The sequence below is a fragment of the Eubalaena glacialis genome, chromosome 11, assembly GCF_028564815.1.
Source record: "Eubalaena glacialis isolate mEubGla1 chromosome 11, mEubGla1.1.hap2.+ XY, whole genome shotgun sequence".
NCBI lineage: Eukaryota > Metazoa > Chordata > Mammalia > Artiodactyla > Balaenidae > Eubalaena > Eubalaena glacialis.
Window position 1 is genome coordinate 10,114,841 of NC_083726.1, and position 15,759 is coordinate 10,130,599.

At 39.9% G+C, this 15,759-nt stretch overlaps 2 protein-coding genes and 1 non-coding gene across 4 annotated transcripts in view; 2 read left to right on the top strand and 1 right to left on the bottom strand.

Annotated features, from left to right (window-relative positions):
* The window catches only part of DMC1 (DNA meiotic recombinase 1), a 39,882-nt gene extending 24,366 nt beyond the window's left edge, over window positions 1-15,516 (top strand). For both annotated transcript variants that reach the window (XM_061204174.1, XM_061204176.1), the window contains 2 exons: window positions 7,299-7,415; window positions 15,447-15,516. In XM_061204174.1, the coding sequence (XP_061060157.1) occupies window positions 7,299-7,415; window positions 15,447-15,516 (187 nt within the window). The remainder of the gene's footprint in view (window positions 1-7,298; window positions 7,416-15,446) is intronic.
* Window positions 1,616-2,849, top strand: LOC133100292 (ribonucleoside-diphosphate reductase subunit M2-like). The gene has a single exon (XM_061204173.1). It carries the CDS (start codon window positions 1,636-1,638, stop codon window positions 2,815-2,817), a length of 1,182 nt encoding a protein of 393 aa, XP_061060156.1. The 5' UTR covers window positions 1,616-1,635; the 3' UTR covers window positions 2,818-2,849.
* LOC133101845 (small nucleolar RNA SNORA79) lies at window positions 5,306-5,457 on the bottom strand. The gene has a single exon (XR_009702735.1). It is a non-coding gene; the product is annotated as a small nucleolar RNA SNORA79 (small nucleolar RNA).
* Window positions 15,517-15,759: the final 243 nt, after the last annotated feature.

The following is a 15,759-nucleotide window of genomic DNA, read 5'->3' on the forward strand; positions in this document are numbered from 1 at the left end:
TTAGAATGATTAACAATTTTCCTGAGGTCATATGGCTGGCTGATAAGCCAAAATTTGAACCCAGGTCTAACTCTAAAGCTCTTACACCACTTAGCACATTGAGGCTGTATGTGCCTGGGGAAAGGTTAGCATGCTGTCATAGGAGGCGCTTTGCAGGGATGTATCCATTACCCTGGTGAGTTGACCAGTGTTCAGGACCCTCAGCCTTACAGACAGAGATTTGATTTGGTCATCCTACTGAGCACAAATCCATTTCTCAGGGACAGACTCACATTAATCAAACTCATGAGACTCAATGAAAGATCAGAGGGCCAGTGGACTGATAAAGAAAAATGTAACTACATTTGAAGTTCTTTTGACCAGAGCATTCTCTCCTTGTAGGCAGACCTCTATAGGAATCCAAATTTTAATCCAAAGCTATTTACTAAATATGGAATCCAAGCAAAGGGAAATAATTAGATGAGGTAGAAGAGTGTCTGCCACATAGTAAGGACTCAGTAAATCTTGGTTGTGAATATTATTGTTAATAGCCAACCACACCGGCGCGGGGGGCGGGGGATCTCCTAAACTTATATGAAAATTTTTGTATATGTACATATGTGCATTTTTCTGGGGGAGAGTCTATATCTTTTATTAAATTATCAAAGTGTTAGTGACCTACAAGAAAAGTCAAGAGCCATAAATTCTACATGAAATTCTACACAGAATCCTGAACACTCTGATGGAGCAAGTAAAATTTGAATTGGCTTGATATTCTCCCAGAGCTAAGGCTGTTATGCTATGTTGCAATTTATTTTAATTAAGTATAACCTCTTACATTATGAGTCACTTTTTAGGACTTTTTTCTCCCCATATTATCTTTCCTACATGATTTCTTAGCACTTTTGCAGATCCTATCATTTATTTCTCATTTAGTTCATTCAAAATCATCTCCCTTTGGAAACGACATTCTTTTTTTTTTTTTGATTTATTTTATTTATTTTTATTTTTGGCTGTGTTGGGTCTTTGTTGCTGCGTGCGGGCTTTCTCTAGTTGCGGCGAGCGGGGGCTACTCATCTTTGTGGTGCGCGGGCTTCTCACTGCAGTGGCTTCTCTTGTTGCGGAGCACAGGCTCTAGGCGCACGGGCTTCCGTAGTTGTGGCACGTGGGCTCAGTAGTTGTGGCTCGTGGGTTCTAGAGCGCAGGCTCAGTAGCTGTGGCACACGGTCTTAGTTTCTCCGTGGCATGTGGGATCTTCCCGGACCAGGGCTCAAACCCGTGTCCCCTGCATTGGCAGGCAGATTCTTAACCACTGCGCCACCAGGGAAGTCCGGATATGACATTCTTAACACTCAGGCTCTTCACCTGGAGTAATCAATGACAGGCAGTAGTACCTATTCTCTTTTGTGCATAGGGTACCACATTGGTAATAACAAACAATAATTTGCTAAGAAAAAAACATAGCCATACAGCTAAAACCTACAGATTCCCGCTCTTCCTTAGATTATCTGTAAGGGGGTGGAGGCGGGGAGGATTACTTCAATTAGGGGGAAATCCTGTCTCCTTTTACATTTCCCTTTCTGTCAGAACACCCTTTAAAAGTTCCTTGAGCCCAAGACCTGCGCGCAACCCCACTTCGCCGAGCCGTACGCAGCCATGCTCTCCGTCCGCGTCCCGCTCGCCACCATCGCTGACCCGCAGCAGCAGCATCCCCTCCAGCTCTCGCCTATGAAGGGGCTCAGCCTGGCGGACAAGGAGAACACTCCCCCGTCCCTCAGCGGGACCCGCGTACTGGCCAGCAAGACCGCGAGGAGGATCTTCCAGGAGCCCGCCGAGCCGCAGAACCCTAAGCTATCTGCCCCCAGTGTGGAGGATGAACCACTTCTGAAAGAAAACCCCCGCCGCTTTGTCATCTTTCCTATCGAATACCATGATATTTGGCAGATGTATAAGAAAGCTGAGGCTTCCTTTTGGACAGCTGAGGAGGTGGACCTTTCCAAGGACATTCAGCACTGGGAAGCCCTGAAGCCTGAGGAGAGATATTTCATTTCGCACGCTCTGGCTTTCTTTGCAGCAAGTGATGGCATAGTAAATGAAAACTTGGTGGAGCGGTTTAGCCAAGAAGTTCAGATTACGGAAGCCCGTTGTTTCTATGGCTTCCAAATTGCCATGGAAAACATCCATTCTGAAATGTATAGTCTCCTCATTGACACTTACATTAAAGATTCCAAAGAAAGGGAATTTCTCTTCAACGCTATTGAGACAATGCCTTGTGTAAAGAAGAAGGCAGATTGGGCCTTGTGCTGGATCGGGGACAAAGAGGCTACGTATGGAGAACGTGTCGTAGCCTTTGCCGCAGTGGAAGGAATCTTCTTTTCTGGTTCTTTTGCATCGATATTCTGGCTCAAAAAACGAGGTCTGATGCCCGGCCTCACATTTTTCAATGAACTTATTAGCAGAGACGAGGGTTTACACTGTGACTTCGCCTGCCTGATGTTCAAACACCTGCTACACAAACCTTCGGAGCAGAGAGTCAAAGAAATAATCGTCAATCCAGTTAGGATAGAACAGGAGTTCCTCACGGAGGCCCTGCCAGTGAAGCTCATTGGGATGAATTGCACTTTGATGAAGCAGTACATCGAATTCGTGGCAGACAGACTTATGCTGGAGCTGGGTTTTAGCAAGGTTTTCAGAGTAGAAAATCCATTTGACTTTATGGAGAATATTTCACTGGAAGGGAAAACTAACTTCTTTGAGAAGAGAGTAGGCGAGTATCAGAGGATGGGAGTGATGTCCAGTCCGACAGAGAATTCCTTTACCTTGGATGCTGACTTCTAAGTGAACTGAAGATGTGCTCTTATTTTGCTGATTTTTCTTTTTTTCCTTCTCATCAAAAGAGAAAAAAACCAGCTACTTGAACTGTATTAACCAGCTACACCATAAATCACCCATAATGTTCATTAATGGCATGTTTAAAACTGTGTAGCTACCTCAAAATCAATCCTGTTAATGCTAGTGGGGTCACCTAGATTGAAAGCATAGACAGAAGCTACTCGGATTCTTACGAAAGATCTTGTCCCTGTTTGGCGTTTGCAAGCAGGCTGGCTGTGCATGACTTCACCCTGGCTCTTAACAGCACCTTCCTTGGCCTCAAAGTGTGGGGAGTCAAGCAAGTTTGATCCAGCAAGATTAAACAGTTACTACCACAAGGCAGTAGGAAGACATCAGACTCACTGCTTCAGATTTTAAAGCAGATTTTAAAGTTTACTTATGATTTGTATATAAAACTGGCACTTTACACACAAATAAACATAGTTTGTACTGTCAAAAAAAATAAAAAATAAAAATAAAAATAAATAAAAATAAAAAAAAAAAGTTCCTTGAATTACAGCTTCTTTGAAGATATATCACAAATCTGTGTCTAAAAGGATCTAATTTGGAGGAAACCCAAATTGTCTTCTCTTCCCGTATCCATTCAACAAGAGTTATTGAGTGTCTTTTATATTATAGGTACTTTTCTAGGCACTGGAGTTACTAAAATGAATAAGGATTTAGAGTATAGTTGGGGAATGAGACCCATGAATTAAAAATTATAATGTAGTGTGCTTTAATAGAGTTATATACATAGTGATATGAGAGGACAGGGGAGGTAGGCTCTACTCTGTTTCGGGGTATCAGGCATGGTTTTCAAGAAGGGTGAGTAGGAGCTAAATGAGCAAACACAGTAGAAAAGGGGCTTTTGCTTCAGAGATAATTGAGTTTATAAAGGCACTGAGGTATAAGAGGACTTGCTGAAATAAGAAAAAATAAAAGTTTGAGAGGGAAGGAGGAAGAATGAGTACAGCTGTAGATAAGTACAGTGGGCCCTTCGTATCCATAGGTTCCACATCCATGAATTCAACCAACCTAGGATCAAAAATAATCAGAATAAAAAAAGCCAGAAAGTTCCAAAAAGCAAAATTTGAATTTGCCGTGCTCTAGCAGCTATTTACATAGAATTTAAATTGTATTTACAACTATTTATGTAGCATTTACATTGTATTAGGTATTATAAGTAATGTAGAGATGATTTAAAGTATACGGGAGGACACAATATTGTAAATCAACTATACTCCAATAAAAATTTTTTTTTAATTTAAAAAAATAAAAATAAAGTATATGGGAGGATGTGTGTAGGTTACATGCAAATACCACACCATTTTATATAAGGGACTTGGGCATTCGTGAATTTTGGTATCCATGGTGGGGAGGTGGGTTCTGGAACGGATACCCCTGTGGATACTGAGGGAGGACCGTATGTAGGTAGCAGAAAAAAAGAAGCAGAAGTTGAGGGACTGTCTTCCTGAGAGCTCTCCTTTTCTTTGTGAAGAAGCAGGCAATGTCATCCAAAGTTAGGGAAAAGAACAGAAAAGTGCGCTTAAGGAGACTACTGAAAGTTTGGTAAAGGGGAGGTGAGGTTAACCATGCTCATATAGAAGAATTACTAGGCAGTATGGAGAGACCATCTGTGAGAAGCATTAACATAGCTGTTAAAACTTCTCTCTGCCCATTTAGCGAACCCCGACTCTCCTTTCTTGTCCCCTCTTCATAGCAGTTTCTAACTGGTCTACCTGCTGTGGGGGCACCTATCTTTCTATTGCCCAATATTCTCCTTGGTATTTTTGTAACTTCTATGTCTTAAGTTCAAAAAATATTTTTGAGCACCCACTGTGTGGCTGGTTGCTACAGAGCTGAATACAATGTCATGTGCCCTTAAGGAGCTTAGTGATAGGTAATAGGCGAGGGATTGAGGGGGAATATAATATGTAAATAATAATAGCACTAAAGGCAGGACATGAAAAATGCGCTAAAGAAGCATAAATACAGTGTTTGCAAGTTCAGAGTTCACAGCCCAGCTGAGAATATCATCAGGCCCTCAAGCAGCCCATCTATGTAGAACATAGGATTCTTTCAAGACCTTGAAGAACCACCTGTAATGGAGGGTAACCTGGAAAGTTTAGAGTTATTCCATTAAAAAGAGTGGCATTGATCTGTAAGCATTATAGAGACAATTCATCTCTAGCTGTTTCATCCAACTGAAAGGGCTTCATTGCTTTACTACGCTTTCAGCTGTCTGAGTAAAGCAACCTATCTTCTGACTTCTTAACTCCTGTCAGTCTCACCTGCCTGGATGCTACTTTCTTGATAGTGGTTCACTCCAAAACTAACTCTCTGTTCTTGTTCTCACGTTGGACCTGCTGAATCAATCAATCCTATCCAACCCCAGCCAGCTGGTCCTAACCTGTGAGCCATTTAATCAAGCAGCAGTTTATTTTTTATTTTTTTCAATTGTTTGACTCCGCAAAAATCAGAAGGCACTAACGGACAGCCAACCAACCCATCCCCGTGGTACCCTGAGTGAAGACAGGTCAGCTTAGATATATGATGGACTAAAATCCCACCACCTAAGACTCTAAGCAGTGAGATGAACAGTCATCAAAAGGCAGCAGTTTGGGACTTCCCTGGCGGTCCAGTGGTTAAGACTCCGCACTTCCACACAGGAGGTGCGGTTTCGATCCCCAGTCAGGGAACTAAGATCCCATGTGCTGCGAGGTGTGGCCCCAAAAAATAAAAAATAAAATAAAATAAAAGCAGCAGTTTATATTAGCAGACTCCTTTCCCAGAGAGCTTCATATCCCCATTAACCTACAATCTCTTTAGCTTCGCGTCAATCAGCCACATCGTCACTACACCAAGCCTCATGCTTACAGTAAACAGAATCCTGAACTTCATGGAGCAAGCAGAATTTGAATTGACTTGCAACTGAATTCTCCCAAAGCTAAGGCTATTATGCTACACCAAAATTTATTTTGATCAAGTGTAACCTGTTAGTTTAAGTTCAGTTCCATTTATTGATGATTTTGAAGCCTAGATTTTCTTCTGCATCAAAGGAGATGATCTTGTGATTTTCGCCTTCATTCTATTGATATGGTGTATTACAATGATGATTTTCCTATGTTGAACCACTCTTGCATTCCTAGAATAAATACTACTTGGTCATGGTGTATAATCCTTTTGATATGTTGCTGGATTCGGTTTGCTAGTATTTTGCGGAGGCTTTTTGCACCTAGGCTTTTTTTTTTTTTTTTTAAAGATCACCAAGCAGACACTTTTGCATGCCCAGTTGGAGAGTCTGTGGTCCTATCTAGTCTTTTTTTTTTTTTTTTTTATTAATTGTTTTGTGGGGTTTAGGCATTGAGATTTTTTTTTTTTAATTAATTAATTTATTTATTTTTGGCTGTGTTGGGTCTTCGTTTCTGTGCGAGGGCTTTCTCTAGTTGGGGCAAGTGGGGGCCACTCTTCATCGCGGTGCGCGGGCCTCTCACTATCGTGGCCTCTCTTGTTGCGGAGCACAGGCTCCAGACGTGCAGGCTCAGTAGTTGTGGCTCATGGGCCCAGTTGCTCCGCGACATGTGGGATCTTCCCAGACCAGGGCTCGAACCCGTGTCCGCTGCATTAGCAGGCAGATTCTCAACCACTGTGCCACCAGGGAAGCCCCACACCTAGGCTTTTTTGAAGGGCTTATTATATTAGGTTTATTAAGAACCTTTCACTTCTTGCCAAGTGAGTGTTAGTCCCCTAGTGAGTATATCTCTCAAGAGTGTCAATATTTGTAACTACATTGCAATCATAATATATTTTTGAATTGATAAGATCATAGTAAGAGCTTATCTTTTCTGTATCCTATTTTAGAAGAATAAACTTTAGACATTAGCGATAAAGATATTTCTGAGATTCTTCTCACCTCAAATTCATAACCAGTACAACATTGAAGGCTTCCAATGTACAGTTAATGAATAAGAAGGAGGTTCTCAATCTGCTCTCATTTACAGCATAGCATCATGAGGGAGGGTTGGGTATTACTTATTCATTAGACTAGAATAGTGCTTGGCACACAGTAAGCCATTAATAAATACTTCTGATACATGAATGAATGAATAAATTCAATCTTTGTATTTTGTAAAGAAAAATTGCTTAACCCCAAGATTTATCCTAAAACAGTGAGTAGTGTTTTATTTGTGTTTTTTATTTTTAAAAAATCAAACAAAACATGAACCATTTATCATAGGAATCTCAGAAGCCTGAACTGGATGGCAATGGGGTACATAGCAGCTCCAAACTCTAGCCCATTCCCTGGTTTATGAACAAGCCTCTGCTTGTTTAGAACACAAACCTACTCTGTCCCCTGCCATACTCCACAGAAAGGTTGCCTTGTAATTGCAGGTAGTACTGTATATAGTCCATATGATGAAACCTGAAAAGGTGTTTTATTAATTCAGTTTTCAGGCAGACCCCAAAAAACCCATCGGGGGACACATTCTGGCTCATGCTTCAACAACAAGAATAAGCTTGCGAAAGGGAAGAGGAGAGCTGAGAATTGCCAAGATTTATGACAGGTAAATATTTCTTATCTTAATCAGATTCTCGTGCATATGGTATTAGATAGAATTGCCTCTCCTGAGAGGCTATAATTATTCCACTGGCAGACACTACATGTTTGAATTTCCTTCTCAAAAAGTATTCAATTCATTGGGAAGTCCCTGCTACGTACTGGGTTCTAGGGATTTGGGGATCTTGTTGACAAACTGACTTGGTCTCCGACCTTCCAAATCTTACAGTGAAGCTAGAAAATGAAATAATTGATTCCAGTTGAAGTGAGGTAAATACAGGAAAAGTACAGCATGTGATAGGGATGTTCTTCTTTCTTTCTGCCAGTTTTCTTTTCAGGTTTCAGTTTAAACATCGCTTCCTCAAGGAACCTTTCCCTGACCGTTACATTCTAAGCTAATACTCTATATTACACCTTTTATTCTTTCACAGTACTTTACTTATTTAATTAACAGTTATAAGCTTAGATTTTACCAGCAACAAACCTAAAGCGATTTGAATTGGGGAGGCATTACCCACCCCTTCCTGAGCATTGCTGCTGACCCTTTTCTGTGGACCTCCCCCATTTTTGCCCATCTGTTGTGTTTATCTCTGAGGGGTTGGCAGGGGAGGGTACCCCCACCTTTCCTGCAGCTGTTCCTCAGGAGTCATGACTTTGACTGGGTCTAGAAAGGTTGAGCTGGAAGGGGTGGCCCCTGGTCGCTTTCTGAGCACATGTCTCAGAGACCTGGGGCTGGTGGGACCGCTGTTGGAGCTGGATTTCAACACATAGTGTGCCGCTGGGCCAGTTGGTAGGGTTGCTGAGCTCCAGGCCTCTACCTCCAGCTCTTGCAGACCTAGGCCCCTCTCTGACCCGAGAAAGCTCCTTGGGCCCTTGAAGCTGATAAACCGAGAGAGTAAGGAAACATTCTTTAGAGTGAGAAAGCTAATGTTTCAGCCACTTAGAGATAAACTGCAAAACTAGAGCCTGGCATGGGGCTGGGGCTAAAGATTTTTCTCGAACTTTTCAAGATTTGCAAGTATGCAGCTTGGAAGGAGGCTGGTGGTTTTATTGTTAAAAAAAGCAATAACGTGGCTTTTCCTGTAAGGCTTGCATAGTACTTCTTACCCCTCTCCTGTCTCCCCCTGCAAAGATGGTGCTGGAATGTTCTGGAAGGTCATGTCACCTTCAGCTTCTCCTGTGGAAACTGAAGCCACTGGGATTTTCTGTCCAAATTCAAAAGGAGTCATACGTGTGTGTGTGTGTCTGTGTGTATGTATATGCATATATGTAGATGTACATATATACACATACACTCATTTTATGTATGTACATGCAAGTATTATATATATTATACATATATATACATGTGCAAATATATGAATAAACTTTGACAACATAATTGATATACATGGTAAAAATAAATAAATAAAATCAAACAGTACAAAAAGAAGAGTTATAAGCTTAATAAGTTTTTACAGAGAAACCTATTACATATCAGCTGTTCTAGACTCTGGGGATAGAGCAGTGAACAAAACAAAAAGACAAGGCCCTGCCCTCATGGAGCTTACATTCCATTGGTAATGATTTATGTAACATATGTCATCCCCACTAGACAGTAAATACCCTGAGGACAGAGATACTATTCTCTTGCTTACCACTGTATTCTTAGTGCCTCGGACATAATAGATGTATTTGTGACTGACTGATTAGCAATCCTGGCAACAAGGTAAAGATTTGTAATAACTCTTTACCCTAGGGAGGGAAAAATCAGCCAAAAAGGAATCAGATGAGCTCTTAATCTGGTTTTGGCTATGAATCACAGTACTTACTATGTATTGTCATTGAAAAATATTAAATAATCAGTTCCCCCCTCTATCTGGTTTTTATTCAGACCATTTTGCTTTTCATCATCAGTCCCTGTAGAAGACTGTGATACACATATGCAAGTGCTATGCTTTGTGGAGCTTCAGGAATCTCTAGAAATTTGTTACAAATGTTCTTTGTTGAATTAAGTAGATAGTAGGATTGTTCCATATTTTTACTAAAATTTCTTGGTCTATATCTTGGACAGATTGCTGTGCTTAGAACTTTCCCAAACATTTTTCACTCTGAATTGTAATCAGCTGATTACATGTACATCTCCCTCACTACAGGGACTGAGTCTGGTTCACTAATGTCCCCAGCACCTAGCATGGTCCTTGGCACATAGTAAGAGCTCAATAACTATTTGTTGAATTAATAATGAATTCCATCTACATGTTCAATCATTTGTATATTTAATCAAGTCCTCCAAACTTTTAGGAACAAATAACCCCTGCAGTTTTTACAGTCCTAAGAGAACACTAGGGTTCTGCAGACTCAACAAAGGATAATTAAAATTATCATAGAAGTTAGTCATGTCAACTTTCCATAAATCTGAATAAAAATAGCAAAACTAGATCAGAACTTAAAATGTGAAAACTTAATTTGCTGTGCATCTTGTACTTCCTTCTTTCTGGTCCCTAAAGATTTCTCACAAAGAATTCTCCTTGACTTTAGAAAAAACTTTTTGGTAGAGAAGATCATGATGCTAAAAATGATAGCTAACACTTACTGAGTGGCTACTATGTGTTACGCTTCTGCCAAGTGCTTTATTTATTTACTTTTTCGTTGTTTTTAAGGACTACCTTAAGAGATAGAGATTATTATCCCCATTTACACATGAGGAAACCAAGGCCCCAAGTAGTTAGGTAACCACTGCCCCTCTACAGTCTATTTTAAACACAGAAGCCAGAATGATCCTTTGTAACACCAAGTCAGAGCATATCTATCCTCTGTTTAAAACACTCCAATGGCTCCCCATTCTTAACTCAGAATAAAAGCCCATGTCTCTACACTGGTTTACAGAGCACTACATGAATGGCCCTATTCTTATTCCTCCTGCTTTCCCCCTTGCTCACCGTGCTTCAACCTCAGTGGGCACCTTGATATTCTAGAAACATGCCAGGCACACTCCTCCCTTAGGGCCTTGCTTCTGTGATTATTGCTCTCCCTGCCTGGAATAAGCTTCCCCCACATAGCCCTCCTTCTGGCTATCTCCCTCACCTCCTTCAAGTCTTTGATCAAATGTTACCTTCTCAACAAAATGCCTATCTTGATCTCCCTATTTAAAGTTGCAGCTAGCCTTGTCCCAGTTTCCATACTTCCAATCTCCCTTATCCAGCTCTATTTTTTTCTTTCCCTATAACACTTTTTTCTAACATATCACATATTTATTTATTTATTATGTCCATTATTTATTGTCTGTCTGTCCTTCCCCCAAATATAAGTTCCACAAGGCCAGAGATCTTTGTCTATTTTTTTCACATACGGATCTCAAGTGCCTACAACAGGGATATAGGAAGTGCTCAGTAAATTTTTTTTCTTTTTTCTTTTTTTTCAAATTTTGGCTGCGTTGGGCCTTCATTGCTGCATGCGGGCTTTCTCTAGTTGCAGCAAGCGGGGGCTACTCTTCGTCGCAATGTGCATTGCAACAGCTTCATTGTGGTGGCTTCTCTTGTTGCAGAGCATGGGTTCTAGGCACACGGGCTTCAGTAGTTGCAGCACGTGGGCTCAGTAGTTGTGGCACGCAGGTCCTAGAGCGCACGGGCTTCAGTAGTTGTGGCATGCGGGCTCTAGAGCACAGGCTCAGTAGTTGGGGCGCATGGGCTTAGTTGCTTCTCGGCATGTGGGATCTTCCCGGACCAGAGTTCAAACACTGTCCCCTGCATTGGCAGGCGGAGTCTTAACCACTGCGCCACCAGGGAAGTCCCAGTAAATATTTTCTTAATGAGTAAGTGAATGCACTTGCCCCACATCACAAAACCAATAAGTAATGAAACCAGGATTAGAAACTATGCTGTCTGAATCTAGGGTCTACACTTTTAACCACTACACTATTTCTTAGTTTATTAAGGATTATCTATTCAGGGTAGTAATAGCTAGTCTGCTATAGCTACTCCCATGGCTTCAACTACTACCTTATACAGATGTAAGAGAAAGACATTTCTTGTTAAAACAGAATTCCCCAAGAATTGAGCAGAAAAGGGTTCTCATAATTCCCAGGAGTACGGGAGTGACTACAAAAGGGAACCTAGCCTTTTTCCTTGAATAGCCTATAGTTACTGCTTCCATAAGTAACTATAACTGGCCCTCAAGTGTATATTTTCTCTCTTTAAAACTTTGAGTGAATAAAACCCCCATTTATTTTATTCTGCTTAGCATATCTGAGATCAGTGAACATTAAAACTCTACTGAATTCAAAGGAAAATCAAATTTTAAACAATTACAGAAAATAAAAAGACATACAAATGGTCAAGTTTCTAAAGTAATTGTTTTTTATTCTGTTTCAAAACCAAAACAAACAGACAAGCAAAAAACCCTGGTTCAACTTTGCGGATACTTCGCTTGGCTTCCCTCTTTCTCAACTCCTTGTCTTCCTGCCATTTTTAAGTGGCTGACTATTTTCCATCAAAGTCAAAAAGTTATTTTCTAATTCCACTCAGGCCTTCTTATTCTTCAACTCCAACTTCACTCTAGCAAGACCTACTTTATCTATAGCTCATGTTCTATCCTCCAGGGAGATTCCTCTGCTCTTTCTTAAGGGAAGTAACCTTACCCATGGTGTGCTCAAAGTATACTAGCTAATCTGCACCCTCCAAACAAAACAAAACAACCAAACAAACAAAATCAAAAAACAAAAACCAATTTTGCATGACAATATAGCCTACTGATTAAGATCATGAGCTTTGGAATCAAATACCTTAGTCTCTAATCCTAGCATCTTCAATTCCCAGCACTGTGACCTTGATCAAATTACTTCTCTGAACCTCAGTCTTCTCATCTATAAAATGTGGATAATAATACATACCCAACAGAGTAATCGTAAAGTTTAAATGAAATAATATAAGGGAGCCTGACACATAATAGTTAGTAAATACTTAATAAATGGAAGCTATTAATATTACCGTACAGTCACCATAACCTGAATATAATAACAGCACAAAGTAGCAGTAGGCTCTTTCTCTCATGGTCAGTGATTTTCAAATTCCTATTTTTAGTCTAACATTTTATTCAAGTGTTAGATATTCATTTCCAACTACTTGCAGACCTCCTCGACATCAGTGCCCCACAGGTATCTCAAGCTCAACATATCTAAACCTAACTTCTTATTCTTCCTCTCTTTCTTATACACAAGACAAGCTTCTCTATTCCTACTCTTTTGTTCATGCTAGAAACGGAATACCCCAATTTCTGCCTCAAAGGCTTCTGTGAAGTCCTCTATTATCTATGAAATCTTTCCTGATCAACCTAGCCTGCATAACTTCTCCTTTCCTTAGAGTTCTATAACATATACTGACTTTATGGAACTTAGCTTACTTTGCATATTTGTTATGTCATAGCTCACCTTTTAGGCTTCTTGAGAGTAAAGACTCTGTCTCATTTTTGTAAATTCTGTGGGGTCTAGTACATGCTAAAGTATGATTTTCAAAGAGTTAAAAACATCACTTTCTGCAAATAAGCATAAAATGGACGTGTCAAAGATTTTATTCAACTCCTTAATTAATGAGGAAACCACTGATTCAAAGGATAATTTGAGGAACAGAGATTTATGTAGTCGGTCAAAGCAATGCTGAAATAAATTTGATAATAGATGCAAAACTGGTTAATATCCTACCAGGCAATAAATTGTAACATTTGAAGTTGTGTTTTCTACTGGAGAGAAATCAATTGTTTCTGTACACAATGAAATTCATTTCCATCGCTATAGACTGGCATCCTAAGAATAATCTGCATTATTAGTTTTCTACAAATTAATCTCTACTCCTATAGAGCTGTAGAATAAATTAAAAGGTAAAATTTAAAAGAGCATGAAATCATGACTCGTACAAGTATAAAATGTCAAAGATTTTATTTAACTCATTAACTCATGCAGGAACCAATAAGATTTTATAACCAGATCAAAGGAAAAATCAAATTACCACACATATGTAGTCAAACAAGTAATGCTGAAATGAATTATAAATTGATAAAAAATGGGTCAATATCCATAAGACAATAATCAATTGCATTCCTCCTCACACAATTTACATTTCTATGAACCAGGATAATTTGTATTACTCATAGTTTTCTACAGCTCATGGAGTTGTAAAACAGCTCAAAGACAATGAAAGCCACGGAGTCCTCATAGATTTGGATAACCTGGAAGGATGTGTTAGGAAACCTATTTTTTCGCTGAAGGTACTCAGTTATCTTTTAGTTCATTTCAAAGTCTTTCATGGTTTTTGCCTACATTAGTCTAGTCAATGGAAATGTGCACACCCATTTAAAAATTTTTATTGAGGTATAGTTGATTTACAATGTTGTGTTAACTTCTGCTGTACAACAAAGTGATTCAGTTATACATATATATATTCTTTTTCATATTTGTTTCCATTATGGAAACAGGATATTGAATATAGTTCCCTGTGCTATACAGTAGGACCTTGTTGTTTATCCATCCTATATCTAATAGTTTGCATCTGCTAATCCCAAACTCCCAATCCTTCCCTCCCCCATCCCCCCCTTGGCAACCACAAGTCTGTTCTCTGTATCTGTGAGTCTGTTTCTGTTCATTTGTGTCATATTTTAGATTCCACATATAAGTGATATATGGCATTTGTCTTTCTCTTTCTGATTTACTTCGCTTAGTATGATAATCTCTATGTTCATCCATGTTGCTGCAAATGGCATTATTCTATTCTTTTTTATGGCTGAGTAATATTCCATTGTGTATGTGTGTGTGTGTGTGTATACACACATATACATATATATATACACTACATCTTCCTTATTCATTCATCTGTCAATGGACATTTAGGTTGTTTCCATGCCTTGGCTATTGTAAATAGTGCTGCTGTGAACATAGGGGTGCATGCCTCTTTTCGAATTATAGTTTTGTCTGGATGTATGCCCAGGAGTGGGATTGCAGGATCATATGGCAACTCTATTTTTAGTTTTTTGAGGAAGCTCCATACTGTTTTCCATAGTGGCTGCACCAATTTACATTCCCACCAACAGTGTAGGAGGGTTCCCTTTTCTCCACACCGCCTCCAGCATTTGTTATTTGTAGACCGTTTTTTTTAATTTTTATTTATTTATTTATGGCTGCGTCAGGTCTTCGTTGCTGCACGCAGCTTTCTCTAGTTGCAGCAAGTGGGGGCTACTCTTCATTGCAGTGAGCAGGCTTCTCATTGCGGTGGCTTCTCTTGTTGCGGAGCACGGGGTCTAAGCATGCAAGCTTCAGTAGTTGTGGCACACGGGCTCAGTAGTTGTGGCTCGCGGGCTCCAGAGCGCAGGCTCAGTAGTTGTGGCTCACGGGCTCTAGAGCGCAGGCTCAGTAGTTGTGGCGCACGGGCTTAGTTGCTCCACGGCATGTGGGATCTTCCCGGACCAGGGCTCGAACCTGTGTCCCCTGCATTGGCAGGCAGATTCTTAACCACTGCGCCACTAGGGAAGTCCTATTTGTAGACTTTTTAATGATGGCCATTCTGACCGGTGTGAGGTAATACCTCATTGTAGTTTTGATTTGCAGTTCTCTAATAATTAGCAATGATGAGTATCTTTTCATGTGCCTATTGGCCATCTGTATGTCTTCTTTGGAGAAATGTCTATTTAGGTCTTCTGCCCATTTTTCGATTGGGTTGTTTTTTGTTATTGAGTTGTATGAGGTACATACCCATTTGAATCAGATAAGCCCCTAAGGGTCTGCTACACAATACCTGACAGTGCACTGTAAGAACACAGTTATCCCTTTTTGCCTATTTCCAAGTGTGGGGTAGTTTTTCTTGACGTTTAGAACCTTACATATAGAAGTTGTTCGATAAATGTTTGTGATGGTTGATAATACTTGTAGGAAAATTCTGTAGTCCACATTTAGCTGTACCAACTCACATGTTTCTGGAGACTCAGACTAATAGGAATATGATGCTGTGACATGAATATAGTATTTATAGAAATAGAGCTTTTTATAAACTTGTGTTCCTTTGTATTCTGTTAGCCCCGAGATGCCTGAAAATGAAGCCACCTTCGCAATAACTGCTGGAGGAATTGGGGATGCCAAGGAGTAGGTGGCGAATTGATGCAAATTGCTTCTTAGTGCTTATTAGGAGCTGAAGAAATGGAAAAGCAGTCTCAAATTTCAGGTCTTGAAGTAAGAGTCTAGTTTTTTTCATGTGTTATTAAAGGAAAGTCAGCAAAAGAGAATTAAATCATATTTATCTTAAAGGTCTCTGATTTATAATAACTACACATTGTATGTCGGTTCAGGAATATAAATATGTATATGAATGAATAAACCTTTTGAAAAATAG

What these genes read in the sequence shown, in the direction of transcription:
- LOC133100292 (XM_061204173.1), top strand. Translation starts at nt 1,636, where the DNA reads ATGCTCTCCGTCCGCGTCCCGCTCGCCACCATCGCTGACCCGCAGCAG.